This window comes from Lepisma saccharinum, chromosome 6, assembly GCF_977018435.1.
Source record: "Lepisma saccharinum chromosome 6, izLepSacc3.1, whole genome shotgun sequence".
In the NCBI taxonomy this organism is placed as follows: domain Eukaryota; kingdom Metazoa; phylum Arthropoda; class Insecta; order Zygentoma; family Lepismatidae; genus Lepisma; species Lepisma saccharinum.
The window spans coordinates 74387569-74401451 of record NC_139234.1 but is presented as its reverse complement, the minus strand read 5'-3'; the positions used below and the strand labels follow the sequence as shown (position 1 = coordinate 74401451).

The 13883-nt window shown below is 38.8% G+C and overlaps 1 protein-coding gene across 1 annotated transcript in view; it reads right to left on the bottom strand.

The window, feature by feature from the left end:
* The window catches only part of LOC145989454 (uncharacterized), a 245356-nt gene that overhangs the window by 92962 nt on the left and 138511 nt on the right, over window positions 1-13883 (bottom strand). Inside the window, exon 2 of the mRNA XM_083124799.1 lies at window positions 3894-3920. Within this exon, the coding sequence (XP_082980925.1) occupies window positions 3894-3920 (27 nt within the window). The remainder of the gene's footprint in view (window positions 1-3893; window positions 3921-13883) is intronic.

Sequence of the window (13883 nt, the reverse complement as noted above, 5' to 3'; positions counted from 1 at the left end):
GGCCTTCTGCTTCAGCCGAGCTCACTGCTTCTCCGGCGACGTCACGCATTCGTGCAAGATCGGCAATCTTCGGATGGCTTTACCTAATCTCTATATTCCTTGAGTATGACTTCAATCGCTCCTAATATGCAATCAAAGTTATTTCATTTTTAGGGATAATTCTATGCAGGACCTACCAATTCATACTTTAAACTAGCAACTTTCTGTTTGCTGAAAGAATGCAACCTTGAAACAGCGAACCTTTCAAGTTAATTGGCGCTTTTTGCAAAGGATAATTCAATCAGTGCCCAATCAGACACGACAAAAGGGCATCTGCCACTTGAATAGCGATGCGAGAGTCATCGCTTGGATGTTTACTTTACTACCCTTGTACTTCTTGGCCCGTGTCAGGAAGTGAACCTTTCCTTTCGTGACCTTGAACGCTCTACACGGCAGACGACTGCGCGAAGGGACGTGACTTCGAGGAAGCGTGACCTGGAAATGTCGATAACAGGGTTGCCAACCCGTAGTTATAAACCAGCGTTTCCAGCTATTTTTCTACGGAGCTAAAAGGAAGCATTTTTATCATATTGGAATCCGACCCCCAACCCCACTCGTTGGCAAGGTTAGGCTACTCCGTTCAAAAAATACAAACATATCTCGTGTTCTTATCCATGGATCAAATGTCAAAGCATCATCGTTGTAGCAAACCGTCTTAACAAATGCATTCCACCAGCCTTAAGGATAATTACTCTAATTGTTATTTTCCATACAAGTGGTTTTAATATAGCACTTCCTTAACTTGAGACGACTTTATATAAAAAAGGGTTGTTCGAAATATTAATGTCAGATGCATATCTTTAATAGCTGAATCAATAAAATAGGTCTCATGGACACTTTGAGTTTAATATAATTGTTCATCCAGAAAAAGGATGAAAAAAACGGGTGCGAGTATTTCACAGGGGTGGTATAACACTTGTGGACGAGAGACTAAAGTGCACACCCATAGAGCCAGACCACGAGCCGCCACTGAATGTGACTACGGGTTTGAAGTAAATGTTGTGTGTTACTGTACAATGTAGAGGGAAATAGTGAATGGTACATGAAATGGTTGAAATGTGGCGGTGTACTTCCGTGATGGGTTGTAACACTGACGTAAACTGCTCCAATTGGTTATGGATTTGCCTTTACCTTGCAATCTTGCAATAAACGAGAGATTATTTTCTCGCAACTTCCAGCCACTGACAAATGTATTTGTAATTAATAACTCAGCTAAATGACTTAACGTGATTATTTGTACAACCCATCATGGAAGTGCAGCGCCACATTTCAACGTGGTGGCGGAAAATTGAACTATTTTTTATCGCCATCCTCTTCCCCATGGTGTGCATAATAGATTCACTAAATTTCAGAGTTCTATGATGCCTCGAACAGGCTACGGAGGGCTCTGAGTTGGGTAACTTTAATTCTGGTCACCCGGTATATGAAAATGAAATAGATGAAACTGAAACTGCCAGGATTAATATTTTACATTCATGTGTTTACGATTATTGTCACATTAAAATGATATTCCATTGTAAACGCTCGAGCTAGGGAGACTTGAACTAAAGTGTAAATCACCAACCCTGAGACCTTCTGTAAACAACCCGTCTCACCGATTCGATGTATCGCTGAACACGGAGACCTTCCCGCGCGCATAGAACTCTCCATGTTCAAAGTGGCACTACTTCCTTACTGTTCACATGATTATTTTTAGAAAATAACGAATGTAATAAAATAGCATTATGTACACAAATGTCTAAGCTCATTGAAAGTTACAATGCATATTCCTACAAAATGTTCACACTTATCTTGCCTTGCCATGTCGCCAAGTTAATTTACGAAGTGCACTATATTTGGCGGAACAAAAATCGTTATTAGGATGCTTGTCAAAGTTTCCAACCGCAATAAATTTACGAACTTGCTTTGTCTTGTTTTGATCATCATCATCAATATATTTATTGGACTTGCAGCATTGCATATGGCTGTTTATTTTATTTACATAAGATACAATTTACATAAAATCTACAAACAAATTTCAAATACACTCCTATCTACATCAAACCTTATAAATATACATTACCATGTTATATCATTTTGTCTAAAAAAATGCAAGTAAAATATATTCAATTCGCATGCAAGAAAGAGGCCAAATATATGGGAAATGATTACTGGTGCAAAGAGTTAACCATAAAGGTGAAGCAATAAGTACAAAAGAAAGAGCATTGGGTTTAAAGTGAGACGTCATTTGCGGCAGCGTATCCAATACTACAAATTGGCCGTTGTTTTACCTTGCGTAATGAATCCTGTAACAACCCTGGATTTTCGTGTGAATTATTTGACTTCTATGAGTTTGCAATGCTTTCTGCATGCACGTGGTTTTGTTTATAGAAGGTCTCGGGTTGGAGAGTTGAACTTTAGTACGAGCGACGAAAGTAGTTCCATGCAGTATACTAATGTACAGGTGGGTTCCATGTGACGTAAGGATGCGCACGGCCGCCATGTTTGCGGCCAATTTTCTTCGTCGTTTGCAAAGAAATATCCACCACGTAGCGTTCGTCACATCTGCACCAATTGCGCGTTTGTTTTAAATCACGAATGCCTGTCTTGGCATCTCCCGCTTGAATTCCGTCTGCTTAGAAGAACTGGCCTCAATCATGGCTGCTCGAAGCCACAATTGAACAGTTTATGACGTCATCTAAGACATTAATTGACAATATCTTGAAGAAGGGCCTCCCAAATAGCGTAGTGGTAACGTCGGAGACTTGTAATCATAGGGTCCCGGGTGTGATAACCGGTGGAAGCACGTCATGGATAGGGTCCCACTTCAAACTGTATGACCAGTACCGATTAGCCTATCTGTGCATAAAGTGGGCTTAAAAAACTCAATATCTCGGGCACAACCGGATTCTCGAGGTCTCGCCTTGCTTCTTTTGAATAATTTGTCACGTTCCTGCCTCGAGTTTCGATACTAAGTCGACACAAGACCGAGTATTTTAACAGCTCGGTTCAAATCCTACTTTGTATAAGTATTCTGTTTCATTACGTGTAAGCCGACATTCCACCAAAATCATAACTTCGCTTCTCTGAAACCCCGACAGTTCCAACATTCCGAAGCAAAAACATCTCTCCAGAACGAAGTGTTTCCAAGAATTCTCCTGGAATCCGAGAGAGACGAAATGGAGCTGGAATAAGCTTGGAAATCTGGAAATTAATTCTCCAACAAAAAGCAAACACGGATTTCCATGGCAAAGCGGAATAACGGCATCTTTAGAGTTCTCTCATAAAAACCTTCTTCTTCCCTACACAAGCGAAAAGTTCTACGTATTGTCCCTGCTCAGTTCTAACCGCAGCACTCTAGTTAGAAACATCAGTCCAAAGTCGTGTTACCTTATATTCATCGCTAATAATACAAAAATCGTAGAGATATTCTCACTCCATTTTCAGCTATTACAAGATAAAGCCTCATCTATTAATAATCTTTTAAAATTCGTGGGTATTAAATGAAGTTTATTAATGCTCCAGATATTTGTTTTCGAAATATGAAATTGAGACCAACCTTGTTCGTTTGAAAAATTCTGTGGGTGTGTAAATAGTGGTTATTCGATAGACAATTAAAGTCTATGAAATCGAAATAGCAGTTAGCATGTGCGCCCGTGAGACAAAATCATAAATTTACACTGAAATTTGAACTTTATATCTACCTGGCAACAATGTTTGTGCCAATAGTGGTAGTGTTACTAATGCAAATGTATTTGAATACATACACAAAAAATATGAATTTTCAACGTTTCCAACCCAAATATTATCATGCACATTATCAAATATCAGTGCTAAATTTACATTTAACATGGAATTTCATATCCTTTACTTACCTATTTCGTACGATGGTTCCATATTGCCTGTAATAGAGAAAGATATCTCGTTAGATACCTAAATCTATGGGAAACATATTTCTTAGCTATTACACATTATATAATATTGAAATAAATACTTAATTGCTGATGGGAGTGTATTTACGAATATTTTCAACAAATGTTCTGTTCATTCGAAAATATAAAAATTCGTATGTCGTGACATCTGTTGTGAACGATAGCTACTGTAAACGGTATCATTATTATGTTGTAAAGCTGTATGTCACTCAGCAACCTATTACATAATCTTGCAGTGCGGCTTTCTGAGGAGAAAGATGTGGTCACCTCCCGCAGGTTTTGTACGAAAAAACGAGAGTAGCGCCTGCGCAGTACGATATTTTCACGAGTCAACGCGACCATCAGCAAATATCAGAGTGGTGTGCGTGCTGTAATCTGAGCAAGTTGACCCCTATTGTCACGCGGCAATCTGATGTGAACATTCTGCTCTGCAAACTGATACGTGCAAAACTGCCATTAGAGAAGCTTTGAGTGAAACAAATGTTTTCGTAATCTTCACTAGGTGGAACCGCTGTCCCATGTGAAGAGATTCATGAAGATGAAACGTGGGTGCATACGGGCGAGTCAATTTAAGATAGTGAAGGATCATTGGTTGACGAAATGACGTTGCTTGGAAGCACATGCCAAAAAGAAACACAAAGTTCCTCACTAAACTGAGTATGCATGTAGTAATAAAAGGCAAAGAGCATTAATTGCAATAACTACACAATTAAAGTGTCTTAAGATACATTTTGCACTCATTTTTCTAGTTGTGCATCATTGTGGCGTGGCTTCCTAACAGACTTGTACAGTCTACCCGCATGTGGCGCTAGAAGCTTTCGTGACACATTAAACGCTTCACTAAGTGAATACGTGTGAAGAAAGGCTCGAAGGCTCTCGGCAATCGCGACGATGAGGATGAAGAGATAAAAAATAATGAAGGAATATTTTCAAAGGAAGATTCATGCTCATGTCGCGACTCAAACCGGTGTAGACAAACTGTTATTCAACTCACACTTAATGGGTTTATTAACTAAACTATTAACTAAGATAATTGTATCTGAGTGCAACGTAAATCCTATGATTCAGTCACATGAAATAGCACACATACACCAATAACTCGTTTCCAGAAATTTAACTGGGATCCCATTTTCCTCAATTAATTTCTGATCCACCAGCTGAACAATTACAAGCCAATATGGGCCAAAGGCTGTTATTATCTACGTCGGTAACCACAGGTAAGGTTGACGTCCTGTAATCAGATAAGGGGGGAAAAGTAGGCGACTTGATTGGTTCGCGTGTCCCAAGTTCCAATATCACTCAGTGTCCCAGTTTCCCTTTGTTCTTCGACAAAACGATCCGTTGACAGTTGAATGTCGCTACACGCATTCTACGACACGGTTTTCTTTATCCTGTTCGACACGATTTCCAATGGTTGAAGGTTGGAGCTACGTTTAGTGCATAGATATGATATGCTTCATGGGCTCAAATCAGACTTGGAAACCGAAGATTCTGGGTTCGAAACATACCCTGGGCAAGCACTAGTGTACGCAGGGTTTTTTTCCTCAAAGTTGACTGTAATTATAAATGTGGATATTACATAACTGTATTCTAGTGGGTGAGCGTTAAACATGAACATCCGGAAGGGTGGAGAAGGAGGGCCCAGGCCCCAAATGGGAAATGAATGTTACAATAAAATTAAATATCACACACACATATATTGAATTTCAGTTACAGTAATTTATGTTATCTAATTATTGGAAAGGTGTTGCAGGAATATGATAACTTCAAACTGAAGGATTGTTTATTGAGGAGGGAAACACCGTTCAGGGGGAAAATATGCCTCGTTTGTCCGTCGCGATAAAAATAACTTGCTTGCCCCTTCCTGCGGAAGTACATGGCGTTACATACCATAAAATATTTAGTAATTACTATTTTCAACCTTAGTTTTAAAAGTTGTTAAAGACGAAAATTGTAAACTGTGTTATTTTAAGGTCATTATAATGATATTTTACTTCATTTTCCTTACGCTTTTGGGTCATCGTGACGATGGGATGATTGATGGTTGGATAACATTTACGAAGGGACTTGAACCCGGAACTTCGGTGGCGAGATTGAAAAAGAACATTTAACCCTCTCCTCTACCTATCAGGATTCGTTCAATATGTTTCTTTGTATACTTGGTACTAATTTTATATTCTGTCGTTGTCACCGGATGTGAATCTACAAAAAATAACTGTGTTGTGTAAACTTAAGTTGTACAACTAGCTGGAACAAAAACTAATAACAGTGTCGCAGTGCAGTGGCGTGAACAAGAATATCTGCTACACTCATTAAAGCAGGAACACATAGCTGATAATAATTATGGTGATTGCCCTGTAGTAATCACAGTTTTTCATCACTGTCACAGTGATTCTCTCGGATTTCTTACAAATCCCTCTACGTGGTCAGAGGAATTTAAGTAAACCGTAGCTATTTTAAATTCCGCTCCGTTCTTCTAATGTGTTTTGAAAGAGTCAATAGGTCAAGCAGCAAAGAGGCTTTTCCACATTTAACGTGAAGCCTGTTGTCAATTTCAATGTAGTTCCAAAGAGAGGACTGGCCTTTAACGTTAATCCCCTCATCTGAATGAAGCTATTTGTTCTCCCACTGAAGCGGATTAGAGGGAAATCCCGTCGCTTCGTAAAAGACTAACGAGATATCGAACTTCTGCCATTCGATTCAAGCAAAGCGTGTTTTCCTGCTTTCCGCCACAAGTGACATCTACCGACCTTGATTGAAAACGAGCTTGGCAAATCTGGTTCTCTCCCCTTAATTTCTTTCCAAATCTCGCCTCGTTGCTGTTGCGATACATTTTATGTCGTGTTCGTGTTTTTTTAATGCTACAGTTGATAAATTGGCTCTGATCGGATCAACGTTCCATTCCATTCCAATTCCAATTGGAGTGAAAAAATCGCCCTTCCTTGCCTCTGCAGTTATTAATGCATTTTTATTGGTAAACGAGACTTCTATTGCTCAGTACGGATGAATTAGCGGGACGAGGAAACGTAGTAACATTGATCTTGAGTAATGTACGAACATGTTTGAGTAGAATTCAGTGGCGGATGTTGACATCTCGGTGGTGGGGCGGTTGACCTTTGGCTGTTACTCACTAAATTATTTCAAGGTCTATTCAATTTAGACATTTCAAGGAGGAAATCACTTGGTTGTTGACGTCAAGAGGGGTTTTGAGGGATTGAACCCCCGCGAAATACCTATATTCTGCAGCGCATAGCGACAGAGAAGGGGGGAGGGGTAGAATACACGCTGGTGGAAAGGCTGGTAACTGCAGTCGTCATCCCCCTGCACGAAATCCAGTTCCTCTCACGTGCTGATTGGTGTAACAGTCTTGCGTCACTACTTGCGCAGAGACTTATTTTCGTTCGCTTGCTCCAGACATAACTGAGACAGAGTGTATGAAAGAGTAAGTAAAGCATGTAAGATTAACTTTCTTTGTCCATTTTCTTTATACATGCAATATTTAAAACTCTCCTTTTGTAACCCACAGGATATGGCTCAAGATAGAATTTTCACCCAGTCTGGTGGATTTGTGGCGCCCCCTACTTTGCACCCTACTTCCCTGACATCCTACAGTGGTCCACATACTTTCCACTCCCCCCCCCTTTCAATAAAAAACCTTGACCATGTTACATATTTACAGTTTTAATTACCGAAATTAATAGCCTTATTTTTCAAATACTTTAAATGTTAATTGTAAAAAAAAACTTTATTATAGGTATATAGTCCTAAACCCTGTACCAGCTAACTGTAGACCAGGCGAACGAGAACAAGTTCCTGCGCAAGTAGTGACGCGACATGGCTCCACCAATGAACAGTGAGAGAAACGTGATTGCGTAATGGACGACTGGAGTTCCCCGCTTTCCCAGCTTCGATCTGTCAGCGTTGCAAACTTTTGAAGAGGATAATACCGTACGCACATGGCAAACGGACCGTATTTTTGTCTCCACGTCCGTACACTTTGTTTAAGAATTTCTTAGGGAAATATTAGGGATAAAACAGCAAGTGCAAATTTTCACAAGACGTACATTTAGCTTACGGACTAAGGTCCGGACCGTACTTCAGTACATGCCATGAAATTTCCGTACGGTTGGCAACGCTGCGCTTGCACCACTCGATTTCCCTCCTCCTCCTCTGCCGCTATACGCGGCCCTGCTCTACAGTTAGCTGGGTCAGGGTATACATAATGATAACAAAATAAAAGGAATCTCTTAGCTTAAATTGCTACATGATTTTGTAATATACATAGGCTATTTATTACAAATCCACATAATTTGAAAACAAATAGTCACGCTTATACAATCAGAAATATGGTTTTGGCACTACTCAAGGGGGACGCACCGGTTATGCGCACCTGTGGGAGGCGCTAGGGGCAGTTGCCCGAGTCACCCGGCTCTTAAACCTGCACTGACCCACTGGTGGAAGAGAAATCACTCATGGAAAGAGCCGACTGTACTACACTGTAATGAAATATTTAATCTTATTTAATTAAAATCACATGGGGAATGCGAGATCCCGCAATTTTCATACTGGGATGGGAAAGAAAATCTCCCCGTCCTGATTTTGATTTCCGGAATGCTGAACAGGCCGAAAATTTTGAATTGTTCTGTATTAAAAATGTATAAATGTCCAAAAATTCCTTGGAAATGTCCGTCATTTGTTCCAGAAATGCTAAAACAATCACCTCGGGGAGAAAACATTTGTAGAATTTTATGCTTTATTGAAATTATTGCACTGTCAAAACTCCTGTACAATTTTCCTCTAGGTACGTCCCTGGGTTGCAATCGATAATTGATTTTGGGTTAACTGGCGATTTATTGTTTATTTTATTGTCTGTTTCACCAATGTATTACCATGAATATGCAATACGTAATAGTTAAATAGTGAAAGTGGAATAACGTAAGCAAATATACCTACATTCCAAAAGGACATGTGATTGAGAATTGTTTTAGACATCGGATCAGAAAGTTACAAGGACAAAAACCATCTGAGCAAATAAGAATGTCTTTAAGGGCTCCCTTAAAGTTCTAAATAGTAGACATGTTTATGATATCTTAGACAGCTTGGTAAAGAACAACATTTTTCAAATTACAACACATTAATGTTTAAATGTCACAATCTTACATTTTCTGTTCAAAGATGGCAGCGCAATAGTGTATAAAAAGCATTGTAGCGAAAACTTTAAAACCTAGGAAATAAAATCAATAATTTACAAAAGTTATGACAAATTTATATTTTTTTGTTACAAAAGCTAAAAATGAAAACATTTCACAAATATATTAACTTGAAGATACAATAATAGTTTCATATTTTCTGAGCACAAATGCTACGCAAATATTTTAAACAATAAACTGTGGGTGTAACGAGAAGATCATTCATTACATACTGATATGCCGGGTGGCCAGAATTAAAGTTACTCAACTCAGAGCCTTCTGTAGCCTGTTTGAGGCACCGTAGAACTCTGAAATTTGGTGAATCCACTATGCAGACCATGGGGAAGAGGATGGCGATAAAAAATAGTTCAATTTTCCGCCACCATGTTAAAATATGGTTTCAAAGGTTTAATACATTTATCAGCACAAACGTGATTTTTGTGCAATTTCTGTCATCGCCATATATAAAAAATACTTTGTAACAGGAGATAGAATTCAGTGTCGTTATGGGAAAAGCTGTGATTTCTCAATTTTTAGTCCCTACTAACTGGGAATTATATGATTATTTGATCCTATCTGCTAAATGATTTGTATGATAGAGTCACAGTTGTGATAGTGACTTTTGAATCACAATGATTCGTCTCTTCCACGCTGTTAGATTTGAGTAATAAATGTTTTAATGACGAATTAAATTAAAACAGTTGAGTTCAGTAACTAAGTTACTTCAACCATGATTAGACGGCCGATATTGTCCTAAATGAATTTTTATTCCTGTAATCAGATTTGTATGTTTTCGGGGTAATAAATCATTGTTAGTAAAGTATTTGTATTGTTTGGCTGTACGTGCCTAAAATGTTTCAATGAGGGAGAAAATAATGTTTCAATTGCACAAAATTTATTATAGTGCCTTTTTCTGTTTAGATTTCCCCACAGGCAAATTCAGGAACACAGTAAAGTGCTTTTGACGACTAAAACTTAACAATAACAGAACCAGCGCCCTCCTGATGTCATCTTCAATGTGCCTAGTAGGTGGCAAGTATAAAAAGTTAATTTTCCCGCGCCCCTTCATTACATTTGACCTTATAGCCCCCGATGTGACCGAGTGAGTTGAACGATCAACCTACAATCTCGATACAGAAGATTGCAGGTTCGAATCCCAACCTGGATTGCGGACAACTTGTTTGTGTACACCGTAATACCTTCCTATTATAAGAAGTAAAGTAAAATGCTCCCCTGTGCTTTGCACTACGCCATGAAGGCGTATAGGGGGTGTGGAGTTAGAACCCCACACTTTCTTGATCACGGCCGAAGGTGGGAGTGATGTGATCAGCACGACGCCTCTGGCCGCCTTTACCCCCCAGAGTTTCCTCCAGGTGCCCACTTTATACGACGCTGGGTGGGCGCCGGAGCCGCTTGGTGGAAATCATCCCGGTTCTTCCCCGCCGGAAATCGAACCCGAGTGTCGCATGCTAGTCAGACGCCCTTACGACTGAGCTACCGAGACTCTCTTTACTTTTCTATTATAACACAAATATTTTTCAAAAATCGCAATCAAAATCAAGTCAAATATATTTTTAAAACTTATATGTTGTAATTTAAATTATTATTGTTATATTATGTTATTATATCACTTTTCTATTATTATTATTATTATTATTTGAAATTTGAACAGAGAAGTTTTTAAAAAATGTTTCTGATTTAATTTTGATTGCAAATTTTGTTATTTATCGTCGTTTTTCTGCCACTTTTGGCTGATCGCGACTATGAGATTGAACGATGATACGAAATTGATGAAGGGACACTTACAAAGGACAACCATGCCCAAGCCGTGATTCTAACCTGGCGCTCTGCTAACCATTCCGCCACGAAAGTCGGCCATCTGCTTCGAAAAGGATTAAATAATGTATAAATAATGAATACAGTGCCTGTCAAATGAAAAAAAAATACAATAATTACTCAATTCTTTGCATACAGCCTATTAGGAATTGCTTGATTTCTTGTTTTAAGTCCACTTGAAAAAGTAATCGGGACTGGTCCTACAGTTTACAATGAGATCCGAACCAATAGGCCATATACCTCCGTCGGGTATTGAACCCTGGGACCCTTTGATTAGAAGGCAAAGACGTTACCACTACGCCATCTGGAAGGCGGCTAGCCTATTATGAAATTACAGACGGTAATGTTATGGAAGTATTAACTTTTACATGAGAGATTTTTTATTTAAGGCCATTGAATTGAAGGTGAGATCCTATTATGTGTATTTTTATATTCAGTGCCAATATTTCACATTTTAATGTGTCTTTTTGCCTGCCTATTCGTGGAGTTTTAGTGCCCAGAAATCCGAACCCTAACCACATTCAGTAACTTTCGAAGTTAAGTTTCTCAAGACAGGTATATCGCGTTTCAGAAATCGACGTAGAAAAATACAGGATTTCTTCCATAGCCTGAAGATAGCTACGACCCTACATTGTTATGTTCTCACAGACTTCCACCGCTTGGGATATATTTTCTGGAAAATCACCTCCAGGGACCTCTCTTCGTCTTGTTTCCCTTCCGAGGCCTTTTCACATCTGATTACACATGCCTTCATATCCTCCCCCCCCCCCCCCCCCAGTGCTCGGTCACGTGATACGACAGAGAAATTCGATTTTCTGCAGACGACGGAATCTTAATGTTTTTGCATTTGACAAGCCACAGCCCTTGGCGCTCTTTCTCTGCAAGCACTCAAGCTGGAATCAGGGTATCCAACTCACTCATTTTCCTACTAGGAAGGTTAGAGCAGGTTTCAGCAACTCGCGTGCTCTTGTGAACAATGGATTAAAACAACAAAAATTATTGAATACTAACACAGAAAAGAGTTAATTATCATCTTTCCGTCGCCTAACAAAATATTTATTAATGACATACATTACCAATCAAGAATATTATTAAAATAAAAAAAAGATCTACAGGATCTTGAACCTCTAAGAAAATAAAGCCTTTTCATTTTAAAGTAAAATTATATAATAATAATTAATCACAGACAGTTAGTTCCTCGTGCTGTCATTCATACAGGGTGGGATAAAAGTAGCTTTCCCAAAGAACTGTAAGATTTTGAGTAAATAAATGAGCAATGTACATTTTGAACGCGACTTTTATTCCACCCTGCACTTGCCTCCAATTAAAAGACTATGATTATGCTACGCCCAAAGTACCGCGGCCGTTAAACAAATGTCACTGGGTAGCTCATAACTCATATAAAAACATGAGGACATGTTTTGTAAAATTATATGTACAGTGATGGGATTACTTAAATATATATAAAATAATAATTATTATAATCGTACCTTTTGTATAAGGGAATATTATATTTTAATTGAATATTCTTTATCTCATTTATTTATTTATAAGTGTTTTATTTAGAATTATTTTATTAGGAGGGATGTTTGCTTCTTGTTTGTATTATTTGAGTGTTTACTTTGGTACGTGGGACTTACCTCCATTTAGTCTTGCGAGCTTCACTCAGCCCCTCTTCTTTCTACCACAAATTGTAAAGACATTCAATTTTTACAAGCAAATTTAATTGCTTATAAAGTGTGTTATGGTACCAATTATGTATAAAATAACTTCTAATGAATTATGAAGATTGGAGAGGCATTAAAACGTTGTACCTGAACAAACCTACTTCATTTATTTACATTTTACAACAAAGTATAACTGCTGATGAAGTGTGTAATGATACAAATTGTGTATAGAACAACTTCTAATAGATGATAAAGATTGTAAAGACATCCCACTGCGTGCACAGTACGTCTAACTGCTGGTTAAGACTGTAAAGACTTGCGAGTGTGTGTACAAACTTATCATAATTCTATTAATAATTGTAAGGGTGTTCATCTGATAGCTACTGTTTATGAAACAGCGTCCTCTATTGGCGAAAACAAAAAACATTGAACTGGGTCAAGCCTGGTTTATCTCTAACGGTAATGTGGAAGGAAGGAAATTTGGGAAACGGGTAAACCTCTTTCGAATAAATCAGTGTTTGGCGTTTGTAGTGCTTTCGCATGTTTTGTTAAATTGATGTCAACGTGGACAAGCGAGGAATATCAATACTAGCGACATTTCGGGCATTTCTGCGTGAAATTTGTTAATGCTGATCAAGTATGTCCATTACGAACTCCTAAGCTACAAACAGTAGTTGTAGGTCTTAACCGTGAACGTGAAATAATATCACATTTAATAAAAGGAAGAACGTAATTTGCTGCATTAGGTTATTTTAAGCAGCTTTTCTTCCACGTTTGACTAATCGCGACGATGATAATAAGTGATGATGTGAAATTGATGAAGGAACGCTCACCTGGACATGTGCCAAGGCCGGGATTCGAACCCTGTCCTCGAACCCTTGAGCTTAGAAACTTTTAATAACTTGTAAAGTCCACCAGAAATTACACCAATAAATAATATTAAAGGAGGTGGAGGAATACTTTCCGGCGACAGTCACATTTAAATATATTTCCCAATGTACCATGCAAACACGCAAACTGGCGCTAAAAGAGCATAGGTATGTATGTAGTCTCTCTTGTTTTCTGGGGCTGGCAACGAGATGAACATGTCAGCCGGGGGACGTAGGCTCCCCCTAACCTCTACTGGCCCCCTCACAGGCGGTTACTGGGGAAACTTCATTCTTGCAGGGTAACGAGTCTCTGGCGCCTGAACCCGCAGCGAGAATACTTTTCTGCGTAGTCTCTTTACAGCCTCGGTGCTT